The following is a 15,769-nucleotide window of genomic DNA, read 5'->3' on the forward strand; positions in this document are numbered from 1 at the left end:
TGTATTAAGTAAAGAGGAAGTGAAAATTTTATCACAATGAAATGAAAAGTTTTGTCTGGCAAAGATTACATCATTTCCTTCTTATACATCAGATATAATATATCAGATTTCATCTTTATAAAATTTATTCAAAATAACCTGCAAACTAAAGCTATTAGTGGATCAAATATCTATATTTTTTTAATAAAATCTGTGAAGTTTTGTCCTATGCCCTGATTTGTAATTTGTTATATTACTGAAAGAGTCCACTTCCAACAGGTAACCCCATCGTCATGAATACCTGGTCTGCAACAATGTTTAAGCGGGTATCACGGGTCAAATTTCGAATGTCCTGTCCTGGGTTTCCCATGCAGCAGAACGTTGCCCAGAACATCACACTCTGTTCACCAGCTTGTCATCGTCCCACAGTGCATCTGAATGCAATTACTTTCCCAGGTAAACTGAACATCACATACATACCGTCTACGTGATGTTAAAGGAAACGGGACTCATCAGACAAGTTCTTGCACTCCAGCATGTTCTCCGGGGTTCTGCCTGCCACTTCTGACACAGCATGCCCACGCACCTAAAATATAGTTTGTAACTTTAATAATTAGTATGTGTTTTTTTGATGTCCTAATGACCTGACATCTAACACTCCCATCCAAATGAGTGTCATGTGAGAGCTTGTCCTCACTAAGTTTAGGAGAAAGCATTTCCGAGAAATAACAATAAAAACAGAAGCTAGTTTGAAACTGAAACTGAGAAATGGCTCAGAAAGGGGAAACCCCAGATCTAGAGTATTTAAATGAGCTTGTAAACCCCTTCATTCATAATCTCTCTGATCCACATACCAGAAGCAAAGAAAGGACATCAAAACCAAAAAGACAATGAGGACCGTCACAGCTTTTGTTCTTCTAGCCTGTCTGATTGCTATAGGAGTGAACGGTAAGTTTGATCTTTAAGAGACCAAGATAATCATACCTTCATATCGACAGATTTTTTGATTTACATTTACATTTTATGCATTTGGCAGACGATTTGTTGATGATTTGATAAATAAAATGGTATGAACTATGACTGACAGTCATGTATGACATCTCTCTTGCAGGGCAGGACAGGTCCAGGGGCAGATGTCTTTGTGCTGATATAGGAGTGAACATTGTTTTAAGAAAGAACATTGAGAAGGTTGAAATCATACCTCCAAGTGCATCTTGTGAAAGACAAGAGATTATGTAAGCAAATTTTTTTTACATTTTCTACATGAATTAATGTTTTTGTTATTCAGCTATAACTTTAACTTTGACTCATTGCTTCTTTTGTTTCATCATAGTGTCACTCTGAAGAACAGCGCAGGACAGAAATGTTTGAATCCAGAGTCGAAATTCACTAAAAATATCATCCTGAGGACACTCGAAAAACAGTAAGAACACATCTGCTTTAAGTATTTGTGCTTTACATAAATACAATGATTAAATCTGGAAGGGAAAATTGAATAAATAAAAAATGTCCTGTCTTCACAGGGGCCAACAGTAGGACGCTCTCAACATAAACTGCTCCAGAGAACTCATACACTGTCTGAATTTAAGCTCATTCATATTTTTTTCTGTAAAAAGGCCTTGGTTTTTATTAGACCACTGAACAATGTGTCATATGTACAGTCTTTTTACAATTTGTTACATGATCGTAGTTGATTCTATTTTTTATTGTCCCTGTACAAAGAACTGCTAAATAAAGCTTATAATTTAAATGCAAATGCTTCAGTTGAGATCTTGTGCATGTACTGTATGTGTTTAGTGACTCTGAAGTGATAAATAAGTAATAAATTCATTAAAGCAAAAATCACGTAAAGGTGTGTTTTGTTTTACTTTGTGCAAGTCAAAAATTGGAAATTTTTGGTATAATTAGAACTTTTAAGTGTGAAACTCTATTTTGATGAGTTGGGCTGACTTAATAATGTTGATAATTATTTTAGTTTAATATTATGTGTAATTTTTTACTCAAAAATTTGTGTTTATATGTTTACAACAACATTTAAGTTGCATTAACTTAAAGTAATTGGCTAGATAACTTAATTTTTAAACACCAATTGAGTTCAGGATTTCAAGACTCCTCCCAAACCATGTAACATAAACAAGTTCAAACTCTGTGTGTCAGGTGTTTGAAAAGCGTAAAATAAATTTGTTCATGTTCCATCATTTAACTTAATCTATTACAGTTGAGGTTACATGACTGATGCTTGTTGTATCAAAGTATAGCATTGTTGAGGATCTCCATTTACCATCATGCTTTGCATGGTACTGTATAATGAGAGTTAATGTAGAAATACAGTGTTATTTTATGGATTTTTATCAAGACAAGGACAGCATGAGACTTAAAGATCCAGTGAAATCAAAATGAAAGTTTTTTTCCTTTTAAAATAAAAAATAAAAAATGAGTGAGCCTTAAGGACATCAATAAACTGATATGCTTTTATGCGCCGACAAAATTCGCATTTAGGAGATACAAAACTGACAGTCTTGCACGTGCGCTCAAATAAATCTAGAAATTCCATGACATCACGCTACACTACAGCCTCTCATCCAATCTGAAGAGTCCCGCCCCTTCACTATAAGAGCTGCGGAAGCGGTGCCTCAAATCAGCCACTTGTTCGCACATTTATGATTTCCTACGTGGTGAATGACGCATAATGCACTAGATGGGTGATGGGTAATGATCCTGACAGTGTAAACATTACCATTAAAGTCTTAATTTCGCAATAGTGTCACGCGAGCGGTTGCATGTGAGTGTCCTCCGGTTCAGAGACATGGTAGCACAGAGCTGATCATTTGCGCAATTATACTTGCAAATCCGCTGAGAAAACACAACGTATCTGACCCGTTTCAAGTCTTCACAGAATATTGAAAGTTAGGCTATTATGGAAGAAATTGGTCATCGCACCCTTGAAAGATCATCTTTCACAGGATATTCTTTACATTATGTTGGTTGCTGTCATGATCCTGTCTGTGTTTTCCCTGGTAGTTTGGACTTTTAGTTTGTTTCTTTTGAGTTCCTGTTTCCTGTCCTGTTTTGTAGTCATTTGTACTTATTTTGTGCCTTGGTTCCCTGTTGATTGTCTCCCAGAGGCCCGTTTCAGAAATTAGGTTTAGTGAAAACTCTGAGTATATCAACCCTGAAATGAGGGAAACTCTGGGTTTTCCGTTTCAGAATGTGAGGTGCGTCAAACCCGAGAAAGCGGGGTAACACAAGCCCGTTTCTAAAGGAGAGGTAACTTATACTCAGAGTCAGTAGCCATAGTAACTTACTCTGTGAACCTAACCTGGTCGGGAGCAGGTTTTCTTTGGTAAACCCAGAGTTTCTTTCGATCTCCTCCCCCTTTTAAAGCACAAGTGGTGTAACTCATTCATTCATTCATTAATACAGTCATTCATAGCACACATTTTGATCACATAGAGACCATCTCAGTGACTTATATGTCATATGTGCTTTTATAGAGGATTCATGAAGAGGCTGGATTCATTCATTGGGATGTACTTTGATTTCAGGAGAGCAATTTTGTCATTTCCCTGTGCATTTTTATTAAAACTGTACCATTTTTCTTTACAGTGAATTAGATATATCAAAATATATTTCATCCATCCTTACATCAATAATATCAGCCACCGTACGTGTATTACATCAGAGCATAATTTTCTATGGACGATGAGAAATGACTTAATAAAGTGATAAAGAAATAAAGAAATACAGACATACATGCAGAAATGAAGCAATAAAAAGGTAATTTTGACGTGCAGCCATTCCAACTGAAATCTGCTCAGAGCAGGGTTCGAACCAGTGATCGGTCTAATTTTGCACGATAGTCTGACGCCCTACAGGTGTCCTATACACCATAACGTCTTACTCGTGTAACTAGAGCACTCATGGCGAGTGAGAACATACGATTTTTTTATTATTTCTGTTTTATTTGTTGTTTCATTCATTTAATGATTAATTTGTTTGTTTGTTGGTACATTTATTAATTTAAACTTAAGTCATTTTCAGGACATCAGCAAACCCACTTTACGCAGAGCGGAAAGTGTGCCTCACTCTCAAGTGCTTTCTGCCACCATGTTGCTTTTTTGGGTGCCGTTGCCATGGTGAATCGTAATATCGGAGCTCCATTGATGATGGCTTTTTATAGTCGTGGTGCACGCGCTTAACCCAGGGTAAGCCTACCCAGAGTAAATTGAACTAACTCAAATCAGCTGTTCTGAAACCAAAAACTCAAAGTTTCTAATTTCTAAATAAACCAACTCTGAGTTCAAGGTTTAACCTAGAGTTGGTTGAACCTCCTTATTGAAACAGGTCTCAGGTGTGTCCTGTTAGCCCTCTTTAGTTTGTGTATATATACCCCAGTGTTTCCTTTGTCTAGTGTTAATTGTTGTTAATGTTATATTGGTGTCTGTCTAGTTTACTTTTGGATGTTTTGTGATTATTCTATGGACTATATTAAAAACCAAAACTGCATATGGATCTGCTCTCTGTCTTCCCTTGCTGCAATGTAACAGAACAATCAACCAACTATGGATCCAGCAGTCCGTTTGGCCCGTCTCAGCCAAGGAAATAATTCCCTCGAGGACCATGTGAAGACTTTCTTGGACATTGCCTATTTTTCTAAATATCCAGACAGTGTGCTAATATAACTATTTTTTGATAGTCTACATCAGTGGTCACCAACCCTGCTCCTGGAGATCGACCGTCCTAAAGATTTCAGCTCTAACCCCAATCAAACACACCTGAATTATCTAATCAAGGTGTTCAGGTTTGCTTGATAATTACAGACAGGTGTGCTGATGCAGGGTTGGAGCTGCAGTCTGCAGGAAGGTTGATCTCCAGGAACAGGGTTGGTGACCACTGGTTTACATGATCAGTACAAACACACAATCAACCGTTACTGTCCTCGAGGGTCCTTGGCACAAGTTATGGACTATGTTCTTTTATCATGTGGCTCTCTCTTTACTGTTGGCCAGATTGAGGACGCTGCCCCTAAATACATTTTTTTGGGGGGTAGTAAGCCTGCAGTTCCCACGCTGATGGTTGCCAGCCCGATCAGCAAGGTGGCCGCCAGTCCAGAGCCCGCTCGCAAGGTGGCCGCCAGTCCAGAGCCCGCTCGCAAGATGGCTGGTTCAAGGTCCAGGTGTCTGGTTTCAAGCCTGTCAGACGCCCATCTGATGTCTGTTCTGCCCCCAGGGTCCAGAGTCCAGTGGTGCCGGAGGTAGCTGGTCCTGAAGTTCTTCCTTATGAGTCTGCTCTGCTGGTGGTGGTTGCTGCATTGGGGTGTGTCTGGTCTGTGCACTGCTCTTCCGTTCCGGAGGCCATTGACGGGATTGCTGCCGCTCCAGAGACCGCTTCCAGCCCTGCCTGCCACGTCTAGTGTCAATTGTTGTTAATGTTATGTTGGTGTCTGTCTAGTTTACTTTTGGATGTTTTGTGATTACCCTATGGATTATATTAAAAACCACAACTGCATATGGATCCGCTCGGTCTTTCCTTGCTGCAACGTAACAGTTGCACTGCTGAAAAAATAATAGAACCCTGCCCAAAACACAATAATGCAGATGGGAATCAATAGAACACCCATTAATGCCCAGGACTTTTTTTTTTAATTTTCTAATTTATTTCTTTGTAAATGTGTCGTTCATAATGGTATTTTAATGGAAACCACTTGAATTTATGTAATACTTTTTTTTTTTTTGCAGGGTGGGTTTATGTAGAAATAATGAATGACTAATATCACAAATGAATGACTTTATAGCTGGGCTTTCACGTGGATCACAAATGTGTATTGAAAATTGCCAGCTGATAAAACCTGTGCTTTAGGGATTGTGCAGTGATTAACAAAACCAGTCCCCCCAGCTGTTATTGGCTATTGAAATCAAAACCGTTTTCAAAACATAAGTTGGAACAACTTAATTTCAATAATCAGCAATAATTTTTAAGTTTGTGTTACTTAAATACATTTCATCTATAAGAGAAAAAAAAGTAATCTGTCTGACCCAATGTAGTTTGTTGGATGAACTTAATTTTGTTAGAAGTTGTCGCAACTCAAAAATATTGATACAAAATGTTAATTTTTTTGTTGAGTCTACACTATTTTTTTAGTGTTTGTTCAGGCACACAGAAGTGGACTTCAGAACTCAGGAGTGAGCGAAAGGCACACTGGACCTTTAAAGGTGCCCCAAATAATTTCTGAAATCTGCTGTTGATATCTGAAATCGATGACCAAACAATGACCCTCCCTCCATTGCTCCACTCTCTAAATAAGAATGTGCTACATAAGCATAAAATGGGCATGTCTTTATTATATCTGAGACCACGCAAAATAATAATGCAAATGATTCAAAGCAACCTCCGGGGTGGTTTTTAGACAGTCTTGCTCTCCAACATCTCTTTTCTGGAAAGCCTTCCCCATAGTATCGCAGGTCCTAACGCATCTAGGCAAATATTAAAGCGGGTCCTAGTTTCTACCTAAATTTTAACCTTCTTTTTACACATTTACATCCTTGGACCCTTTACTTTATTTAATAAATCAGACATCGCTTTTTCTACACTTTTTTAGAAACTGCCTGTTGCGATGGCTCTCTCTTTCCCACCCCGTTCACACCACCAGCGACTGGCAGCGACAGTCTCATTCATTACAATAGTAGCTTAGAGACATCCGCCGACACGAGCGAGAGTGACCATTGGTGACAGGAAGTGGCCGTGTCTAGCGACGCAACAAAGTTGGAAATTGTTCAACTTTATGCAAATGATGAGCGACTATTAGGAGTACAACAGCGGAGCTCACATCATTCGTCTTTCGTCAGTTACTGCAGGGTTTGTTTATAACTGTTACTAGAGCAACCAAAGCTAGAAACACCTTCTAATGGCCTTGTTGCAAGAGACTAGTGACATAGTTGCTGGTGGTGTGTACACAGCTTCCTAGGCATCATGAGCGGACACGCCCCCTAATGCTGATTGGCTGTGAGATTGTCATGGTGATAGGGTGGATTGGTATGATCCACTTTGTTTTTTCTCCCATTTGTATATACACAATTTTCTTCAACACACACACACACACAGAACAGACCAAAAAAAAACTGTTTTCACAAAAAAAGGGTGTCAGTTACATTTAATCTTGGACCAAATCGATGCCAGAAATGTATTAAGAATATGACACTAAACTGTCACTGCATTAGAGTGTGTAAGGCTGGTGCCAAGGTGTCCACACCAAAAGGGCACCCCATCCTGAGAATCACAGAACTTTATCCAATACAATGAACTCCCCACAGGGTTTGCATCTCCGTCTCAGACAGCATACAACAATGAATGATGATTACCAACTCACGCCTTTACATCTGTTCTCTTCTCCCCCTTTCCTCCTTCTCTCCAACTAAACCCAGCACTTCAAAGCTCACCAATGAACTGGATTTGACAAATACCACATCTTATATGAACAAAGAATCTTCATATGCATATTTGGTATCATTTGAAATGTCTCGGTGCGATTGGTACAATGATCTCATTTCCACAGCAGTAGAGCAGATCATAACATGGGTTTGAGGGTTTAAATATATTCTGCTCACTGTTGAGTGTGTGTCTTCATGTAAATGCCCATTTGTGGCCTGATCAGATCCAGGACAGAGTCCTTCTCAATGTAAATTGTTGTTGTGTGGAGGAAGGGTATTTTGGTCTGGGTGTTTAAGGGAAGCTGGTTAAATGTTCTGGGGAATGCTTACTAAAGCCCTATTCGCACAGGATTAGTATTATCTGGGGACCTCTGGTCATTTGTAATAATTGCAGAGATTGTCTGTGATCATGTTGCGCATTCGCACTGGATAAGTGAACTCTGTGATTTTACTCGAATTTACTGACTTATCTCCCGGAAATTACGTGAAGGCGCTTCCCTCTTTCTTAACATGGCACGAAAGAGATCTTAACACTAGTGGTGGGCGATACTGCAAAATTTGGTATCGATCCGATACCAAATACATATAGGGTCAGTATTGCCGATACCAATACCAATACGATACTTTTTACTTAAAAAAAATACTTTTGTGTAGGGGAGAGCAGTATGTCATTGTTTCTCAGGTGAATGAATGATCAATTCTTTAGACAATATTTTTTATTAATGTATTGAAGTCACAACGCTTCTCTTCCTCTCGGCCATCCTGATCTCTCATTCAATGTGCTATCAGCTTCGCTCACTCAGTTCGCTGCTCCTCGGCGCGTTGTGTCAGTGAGTCACGTGACGACACAACAACGAATCGCAGCAGGAGGGGAGGAGTAGCAAAGTGGGCCAGGATGTGAAAGCAGCGTTTGCTCAGGATTGTAGAAGTAGAAGACACGAGCAAAGTATAATGAACGTAGAGGTGAGATATTTAAATTAAAATATCGATTCAATTACAATTGTATCGATCTGATACCAATACCAGTGTTGGCATCGATACTATCGATATTTAGATCGATCCGCCCACCTCTACTTAACACGGATGCGCTGTCTGACAGAGATTCACCGACGCAGCCTTTTGCCCGTTACTAGAGCTGAAGATCTTTGCCCGAACCCGACGGGTTCGGGCTTAATTTCTATCATTTTACACGGGCTCGGGCTTGCGCGGTAAATGAGCGGTCATGTGATGCGTTCCGATTAGCGCGACAAAGAAGCAAAAATGGATGCTGAGGGTTGCAACACATTCTCACTCCCGACTCGGTCAGCGCCCTTCGGCGTCACTTTTGAACGCGCAGGGTACTCCTTTGACGTAGTTTTTCGACGTTAAGGGCACGCGAATTTCACCGTCATTATGAAAATGTATATTAGATATAATTTGCAATGATGATGTTTCGGGGTTTAATTTAAGTTTAATGGCCAGGATAATTGCATTTACATGACACAGACCGTTTGAGCAAGTAATGTTTATTGAATGTTTAAAACAGTTTATTTATCGTAATATAAAACACATAATACAAGCAGTCACAATGTCGTTCAAAAATACAGATATTTCAAGGGTACCAACGCGAAACGATCGATTTGTATCGTTGAGGAACAGATGCGAAAGCGATCACCGTCCACCGTAAATCTCAAATCCAGTGAAGAACGACGTTCAAATATTGCCGCCAGAGGAAGTTACGTCAGCTTCGATGCCATTGGCTTTCCCGTGGCTCGTGTCCGATCGCGTCATTTCGTTGGCTTTGAACGTGAAACGGTATTGGCTCCCGCAACCGACTGCACCTAGCTGTTCCGGTTTATCTTTTGAATGGGAGCCTCAGCCGAGTTCGTGTATTCACGGACACGCACGGCATCTCCATTGTAATGTTATCGTGAGGCTTTGGTGCAAAAAGGTATGCGAAACAAGTTGTTTGTTTTATTTTGTAATGCTTTTGGTCAGTTTGTGTAATAAATACCTGTGCTTTTATTCGCGTGTTGTGTTTTATATGGCTGAGAAGTGGTTAGGGTTAGGTTTAGGGTGAGGTTGGGGTTAGGTGCTACAAAATATTAAAACCATAAATAATTATGAAATGCTAAGAATTGCACGCATCTCGGTCTGGAGCATTTAGAAAACAGCAACGCAGTTCCCTGTTTGTCGAAAAACAACGCCAAAGGGTACTCTGCGCGTTCAAATGTGACGCCGTGGGGCGCTGACCGAGCGTAAATATGTGACGAGTCGGGAGTTAGAACGGGTTGGCTGAGGAGGTGAAACGGAGGCTTGCCTCTGGCGATTACGTTTTGGTTGCACCAGCAACTAAAGCAAAGTCTGAGGTGTGGAAAAGTTTTGACCATGTGCATAATGAGAATAATGAGCCAGTGGGATATGTGAGATGTTACGATGTTACAGAGGACTTATTTATTTCTTTGTTCCAACATCCAAGTGGCCTATAGCCTACGTTAGTCATTAATAAATTATGTTAAAACATGTATAAATGACTCATTCTTGACAAAAAGCTGTGCGCGTGCGCACATTTGAATAGCCTAAAGTCGGGCTGTAAACGGGTTCGGGCTTTTAAAAAGCTGTCAATCAAAATGTACTTGTCGGGCTCGGGCACTGTCGGGCCTAACTTTTAAGGCCCGATTACAGCTCTACTGTACACACCAGACTGGACCTCGCGTTGCGTTTTGCCGCGTCCCACAGTTTAGAAGCTGTCTATCTTCATTGAACATGTCAAAGCAACTGTTTCAAATCGCGCGAATAAGAGCGTGATTACATAATATAACGCTAGACAAAGGATGTCAAAACAAACGGATGCTGCGTTAATTGCGTTAAATATTTTTCACGCGTTAATTTGAAATAATTAATCGCATGCGTTAACGCGTTACCGTTGACAACCCTACTTGAAAGTCTTGTCGTTGTAGGTGTTGTATGTAAACAGAAGAATGTTCCTTACCGCATGCTGCCATGCATGTCATCCATTTCCATATATTCCTTCTTTTTTGTTTCGCTCTTCTGATCCTGTCATGTTTTTTTACAGTGAATATTTTCTCTCTGCCAGTATTATTGTTGTCTGGTATGTAGCGACATAACCCAGCACCCAAAATACTGTGAAAACACTCCAACGCAGCTTCCATTCTTTGCGAAAGATGACTGAAAAGGCGCACAGAAACCTTGAAAAAATGAGATACGATCCCGCCAAATCTTGTTCAAAATTTCAAATCGCATTTATGCCGATTCGCACTGGACTAATATTATCACAGGACCTCGGTGTTCGTCAAAATATGGTAGGTAATTTGTGGGGGGGGGTTTACTTGACAAATTACAGACATGGCCCTTTCGCACGGGATTAAGATCACAGACAATCTCTGCGATTATTACAAATGACCAGAGGTCCCCAGATAATACTAATCCTGTGCGAATAGGATTTAAAATGAACCCCATGGTGCTGTGTGTGCCTTTAGACACATAGCACTGTGTTTCTTCAGATCGCATCTTTTTCTACTGTCAGGTATGCATCTTAGACTCATAGACTAATCTTTGAGGATTTGATGTTTTGTTTTTGTATTCTCTGAATTGATTTGTAATTGGCAAGAAACATTTACCCGACTAATAAATTGTCATGTTTGAATTTGTTCTGCATTATTCTGAGTTTATTCACTTTAGCAGATCACACTATATCCTTTGTTACCGCAAATCTACATTCAGGTTAGTGACGGACTAAAATCCTGTATTAGGTGGAGCATTGGGGCATGCCAGCTGAGATTTTAGAGCTCCGGCTAACTACGTGGCATTAGTTTAAGTGTACTTAGACCGTAGGGGCTAACGTTTCCGTTTAGAACAACACAAATGTTGTCTGAGCAATCTAAATATGCTAAGTCTCAAACCTCTGGTTATTGTAATATTATTCTAACTAAGTGTACATAGGAAACTATGGCATGATTATATAAAGCTACCGTCAGAGGAAGTAAGATTGGTCTATTTATCTCTATGGAGTGGTCATGACCTCTGGTTGGAAATAATCATTACTTTAATTAAGTTGTCAATAGTCTAAGGGGACTAGATCAAATAATGTTTCAAGAAGAGCTGGTTGGAGATGGCCACCTGAGCATAACTAGTCATAGAACCTCTGGCAGTGACCAAGACTGGCGAGTTTGTGACCGTGAGATCTGTGTGTAATGGCCGGCGCGAGACTCTAAGTGACACGGAGAATCGGGTGAACGAGTGTAATTTAGAATAAGGAAGAAGAATCAAACATTGACCCAAATTGCATGATTATTATCACGCATAATAATCAAATACAAATAATATCATACAACAAGGTTTTCCTCTTATCTTTTGGAGTCAGATAAAATTACGCAATGTTAAAATAACGTTAACAATAACAACCCAGAGCGCCTTCGCCATGCCACTTCGACTCCGCCATTGGGCCAGTGGGTGGTTGGTGGTTCTTCTTCTCTTACATTTTTCACCACCTTAAAAGTGTGAACTGCATACACAGACAAAACATTTATCTCATGTAACAACTTCCCACCAAACTGCAGTCAAAACAAGTTTTGATAAAACTTGAGACTGGTTTATAATTAGTCTATATTCCCAGTTTAGGGCAGTTCCTTTTTGGTTCTTCTTTTGTGTACTTTGTATGCATGTGTGTATGTGGTTATTCTCCAAATAATAGTAGTTTGAAGTATCTTCAGTGTTTTGATTTCATTTAAGCATTTAAATTTGTTTCCTGCCTTTTGGGGGGGGGGATTACATACACATTACAAAAATGCATGAAAAGTTTAGAGAATATTTAGAGACAAAACTTAGAATAATTACAGTATTACATTCTCACACTCACTGTTTGGGTGGGTCATTTTTCTCCTGTTGATATCACAACTGCATATGTTTGTGTACTATGTGTGCATTAAATACGAATATTGTGTATTTGAAAAATGTCAGCCATGCCTTTAAAATGAACTGATCCATTCTTTAATCAAGAGACATCTTTTTGGGAGCATACCAAAATCACCACACTATTAAAATTGTATATTATATTTTATTGTATGTAATGTGTATATTACATTGCTTAATCTGCACACAGTTTCACTGCTTAATATAGCGGCATTTTCAGACTTCTCAAGAACATTTACCTTTCAGATTTGTTTTTTGTTTCAGATTCATTTTCACAACAACAGATCCTGTATGAAGTAAAGAGGAAGTGAAAATTGTATCACAATGAAATGAAAAGTTTTGTCTGGCGAAGACTACATGATCATTTCCTTCTTATACATCAGAACTCTATTTAATCATTAAATTTCATCTTTATAAAATTTTAATCATTATTATACCTACACTGAAAATAACCTGCAAACTAAAGCTTTTAGTGGTACAAATAGTTCTGTCCTATGCCCTGATTTGTAATTTGTTATATTACTGAAAGAGTCCACTTCCAGGTAAACCCATTGTCATGAATACCTGGTCTGCAACAATGTTTAAGCGGGTATTACGGGTCAAATTTCAAATGTCCTGTCCTGGGTTTCCCATGCAGCAGAACATTGGCCAGAACATCACAATCTGTTCACCTGCTTGTCATCGTCCCACAGTGCATCTGGATGCAATTACTTTCCCAGGTAAACTGAACATCACATACATACCGTCTACGTGATGTTAAAGGAAACGGGACTCATCAGACAAGTTCTTCCACTCCAGTGTGTCACGATCCTGCCTCTCACATTCATGCTTTTCTAGTCTTGTGTCAGGATAATGACAGTCCCTTGTGTTTTGTATGGAAGCAACATGGTTTGTTTTGGTGTGCCATGTGCTCTCCTGTCCCATCTCTTGGCCCCGCCCCCTCATTTCCTCATTAATTATCTTGTCATTGGTTCATGCCCCTCACCTGTTGCCCTCCTGATTTTTCCCATATTTAATTCCCTTGTGTCTCGTGCCGGTTCGTTTTGTATGTATATGGATCACGTCGTGTTCAGAAGGTTCCTGTGAAGTCTAATCAGTCAAGTCTTTTCTAGTCTGTTTATTTGTATTTTGTCAAGCTCCTGTTTCTTGTTGTTTAATAAAATCTATCAAATCGTTGTCTGGGTTCTGCCTGCCACTCTTAACACACCTTAAATATTGTTTGTAACTTTAATAATTAGTATGTGCTTCCTCACTAAGTTTAAAGAAAGCATTTCCGAGAAATAATAACAAAAAACAGAAGCTAGTGTTGCTGAGAAATGGCTCAGAAAGGGGAAACCCCAGATCTAGAGTATTTAAGAGCTTGTAAACACCTTCATTCATAATCTCACTGATCCACATACCAGAAGCAAAGAAAGGACATCAAAACCAAAAAGACCATGAGGACCGTCACAGCTTTTGTTCTTCTAGCCTGTCTGATTGCTTTAGGAGTGAACGGTAAGTTTGATCTTTAAGAGACCAAGATAATCAAAATACCTTCATTCTTTATCAGCAGATTTGTTTATGATTTGACAACTAATAGTAAAACTAATATAAAATATGCAGTTATGACAGTCATGACATCTCTCTTGCAGGGCAGGACAGGTCCAGGGGCAGATGTCTTTGTGCTGATAAAGGAGCAAACATAGTTTTAGTAAAGAACATTAAGAAGGTTGAAATCATACCTCCAAGTGCATCTTGTGAAAGACAAGAGATCATGTAAGCAAAAAATGTACACAGCCATACATTTTCTACATGAATGTTATTCAACAATAATTAACTTCAATTAATCAATTTAAGTAACACATTTAACTCATTGCTTCTTTTGTTCCATTATAGTGTCACTCTGAAGAATGGCGCAGGACGGAAATGCTTGAATCCAGAGTCAAAATTCACAAAAAATATCATCTTGAAGGCTCTTGAAAAACAGTAGGAACACATCTGCTTTACAAGTATACTTATGCTTTAAATAAATGCAAAGATTAAATACGGGGGAAATATTTAATGAAATGTTTCCTGTCTTCACAGGGGCAAACAGTAGGAGACTCTCAACATAAACTGCGCCAGAATACTCAAACTGTCTTAACTCCTCATACTAAAATACTTCTTAAGCTTGTTAATTTATTCTTCTCACCAGAAACACTGAGCTGTAAAAGGCCTTGGTTTATTAATAATTTGATTTGTATTATAATGACATTTTTAATAGACCACTGAACAATCTGTCATATGTACAGTTTTTTATCATTTGGGTACTTGTAGTATACCGTTATTTGTAAAATGTCTAAATGTGTATAATGTTATTTGTTAAACGTGTATGTTATTTGTTAAATGTGTAAATTGTATTCTGCACTGTCTGGGGCACGCTCCCAAGCTTTTCACTCACCACGGCACACGTGCTGTTGGTGACGTGACAATAAAATGGATTTGATTTGTAGTTGTGTCTACTTTTTATTGTCCCTATGATGTACAAAGAACTGCTAAATAAAGCTTTTAATCGAAATGCTAACTTTTCAGTTATGATTTGTGCATGCGTTTAGTGTCTGTGAAGTGAGTTAAATTCATTAAAGCAAATATAATTTTCACATATGCTACTGTATGGAAAACACGCAGAATGATAAACACATGAGCTCTAGGTGGGCCATTATGATATTTCAATTATTATTGTAAATAGTGTTATAGTAAAACATTTCAATTTATTTTTGAATTAAGGGTCTGCTACATTTCTGTTTACCGTAGTTGTTCTGTCCTGTTTCATCTCTCTGCATCTCTCCAGTTCCCGTTGGCATCCCGGCTTGCATCACTCTCCACTGTCTGGCACCACTCGCTCCACGGAGGATTTTACCTCGCGCAGGATTTCCTCAACCGAGGTTCTGAGCCGTCCTACGGCTGGGCATCCATCCTCTCGACCCGAGAGATTCTTCAGGACAAGCATCCCTCCAGTGGTGAATAACTAACTCTGCTTCGCTACATTTGTCTCTCCGGTGGATCGAGCTTCTCCCCATCGGCTGTCCCGTTGTCACTGTTCTAATGGTATTGACTCTCTTGGACTAGAAGCGAACTGTGGTCAGTGCTTGTGCCTAAAAGAATATCCTGGACTACTTTGTATAACTAAACTGTGGTCTGTGTGTGTACCTAAAAGATTCTGTATTTTCCCTGCAATTGAGTCTTCTCGCCTTGCGTATCATGACACATTTCATCTTGGATCAAATGTAATGCCTGCACAGAAAACTAGTTTATTAAGAATATGACACTAAACAGTCAATGCGTTGGACATTTTAGCCTAGTGTGACTTATATACACAAACCATTTATTCTCTCATTCAACAACTTCCCACCAAACTGCAGACAAAACAAGTTTTAATAAAGCCTTAAACGTGGGAACATCAACTTTGACATTTGCATGTCCTTTGCAAAATC

General features: G+C 39.1%; 2 protein-coding genes across 2 annotated transcripts; both read left to right on the forward strand.

The window, feature by feature from the left end:
• Positions 1–830: 830 nt before the first annotated feature.
• Positions 831–1,814, forward strand: LOC130568589 (C-X-C motif chemokine 11-6-like). The gene is made up of 4 exons (XM_057357547.1): positions 831–927; positions 1,091–1,214; positions 1,313–1,402; positions 1,503–1,814. The coding sequence occupies exons 1-4, from the start codon at positions 870–872 to the stop codon at positions 1,513–1,515; spliced, it is 285 nt and encodes a 94-aa protein (XP_057213530.1). The 5' UTR covers positions 831–869; the 3' UTR covers positions 1,516–1,814.
• A 6,130-nt stretch (positions 1,815–7,944) lies between these two features.
• On the forward strand, positions 7,945–14,286 carry LOC130568608 (C-X-C motif chemokine 11-6-like). Its single transcript, XM_057357570.1, has 4 exons — positions 7,945–8,369; positions 12,582–13,811; positions 13,949–14,072; positions 14,193–14,286. Exons 2-4 carry the CDS (start codon positions 13,754–13,756, stop codon positions 14,284–14,286), a joined length of 276 nt encoding a protein of 91 aa, XP_057213553.1. The 5' UTR covers positions 7,945–8,369; positions 12,582–13,753.
• Positions 14,287–15,769: the final 1,483 nt, after the last annotated feature.

This window comes from Triplophysa rosa, linkage group LG2 (assembly GCF_024868665.1).
Source record: "Triplophysa rosa linkage group LG2, Trosa_1v2, whole genome shotgun sequence".
Lineage (NCBI taxonomy): Eukaryota > Metazoa > Chordata > Actinopteri > Cypriniformes > Nemacheilidae > Triplophysa > Triplophysa rosa.

Coding starts and splice junctions, on each gene's coding strand:
- LOC130568589 (XM_057357547.1), top strand. CDS start 870: ATGAGGACCGTCACAGCTTTTGTTCTTCTAGCCTGTCTGATTGCTATA. Junction 928..1,090: donor GATTGCTATAGGAGTGAACG/GTAAGTTTGATC, acceptor TCTCTCTTGCAG/GGCAGGACAGGTCCAGGGGC. Junction 1,215..1,312: donor TGTGAAAGACAAGAGATTAT/GTAAGCAAATTT, acceptor GTTTCATCATAG/TGTCACTCTGAAGAACAGCG.
- LOC130568608 (XM_057357570.1), top strand. CDS start 13,754: ATGAGGACCGTCACAGCTTTTGTTCTTCTAGCCTGTCTGATTGCTTTA. Junction 13,812..13,948: donor GATTGCTTTAGGAGTGAACG/GTAAGTTTGATC, acceptor TCTCTCTTGCAG/GGCAGGACAGGTCCAGGGGC. Junction 14,073..14,192: donor TGTGAAAGACAAGAGATCAT/GTAAGCAAAAAA, acceptor GTTCCATTATAG/TGTCACTCTGAAGAATGGCG.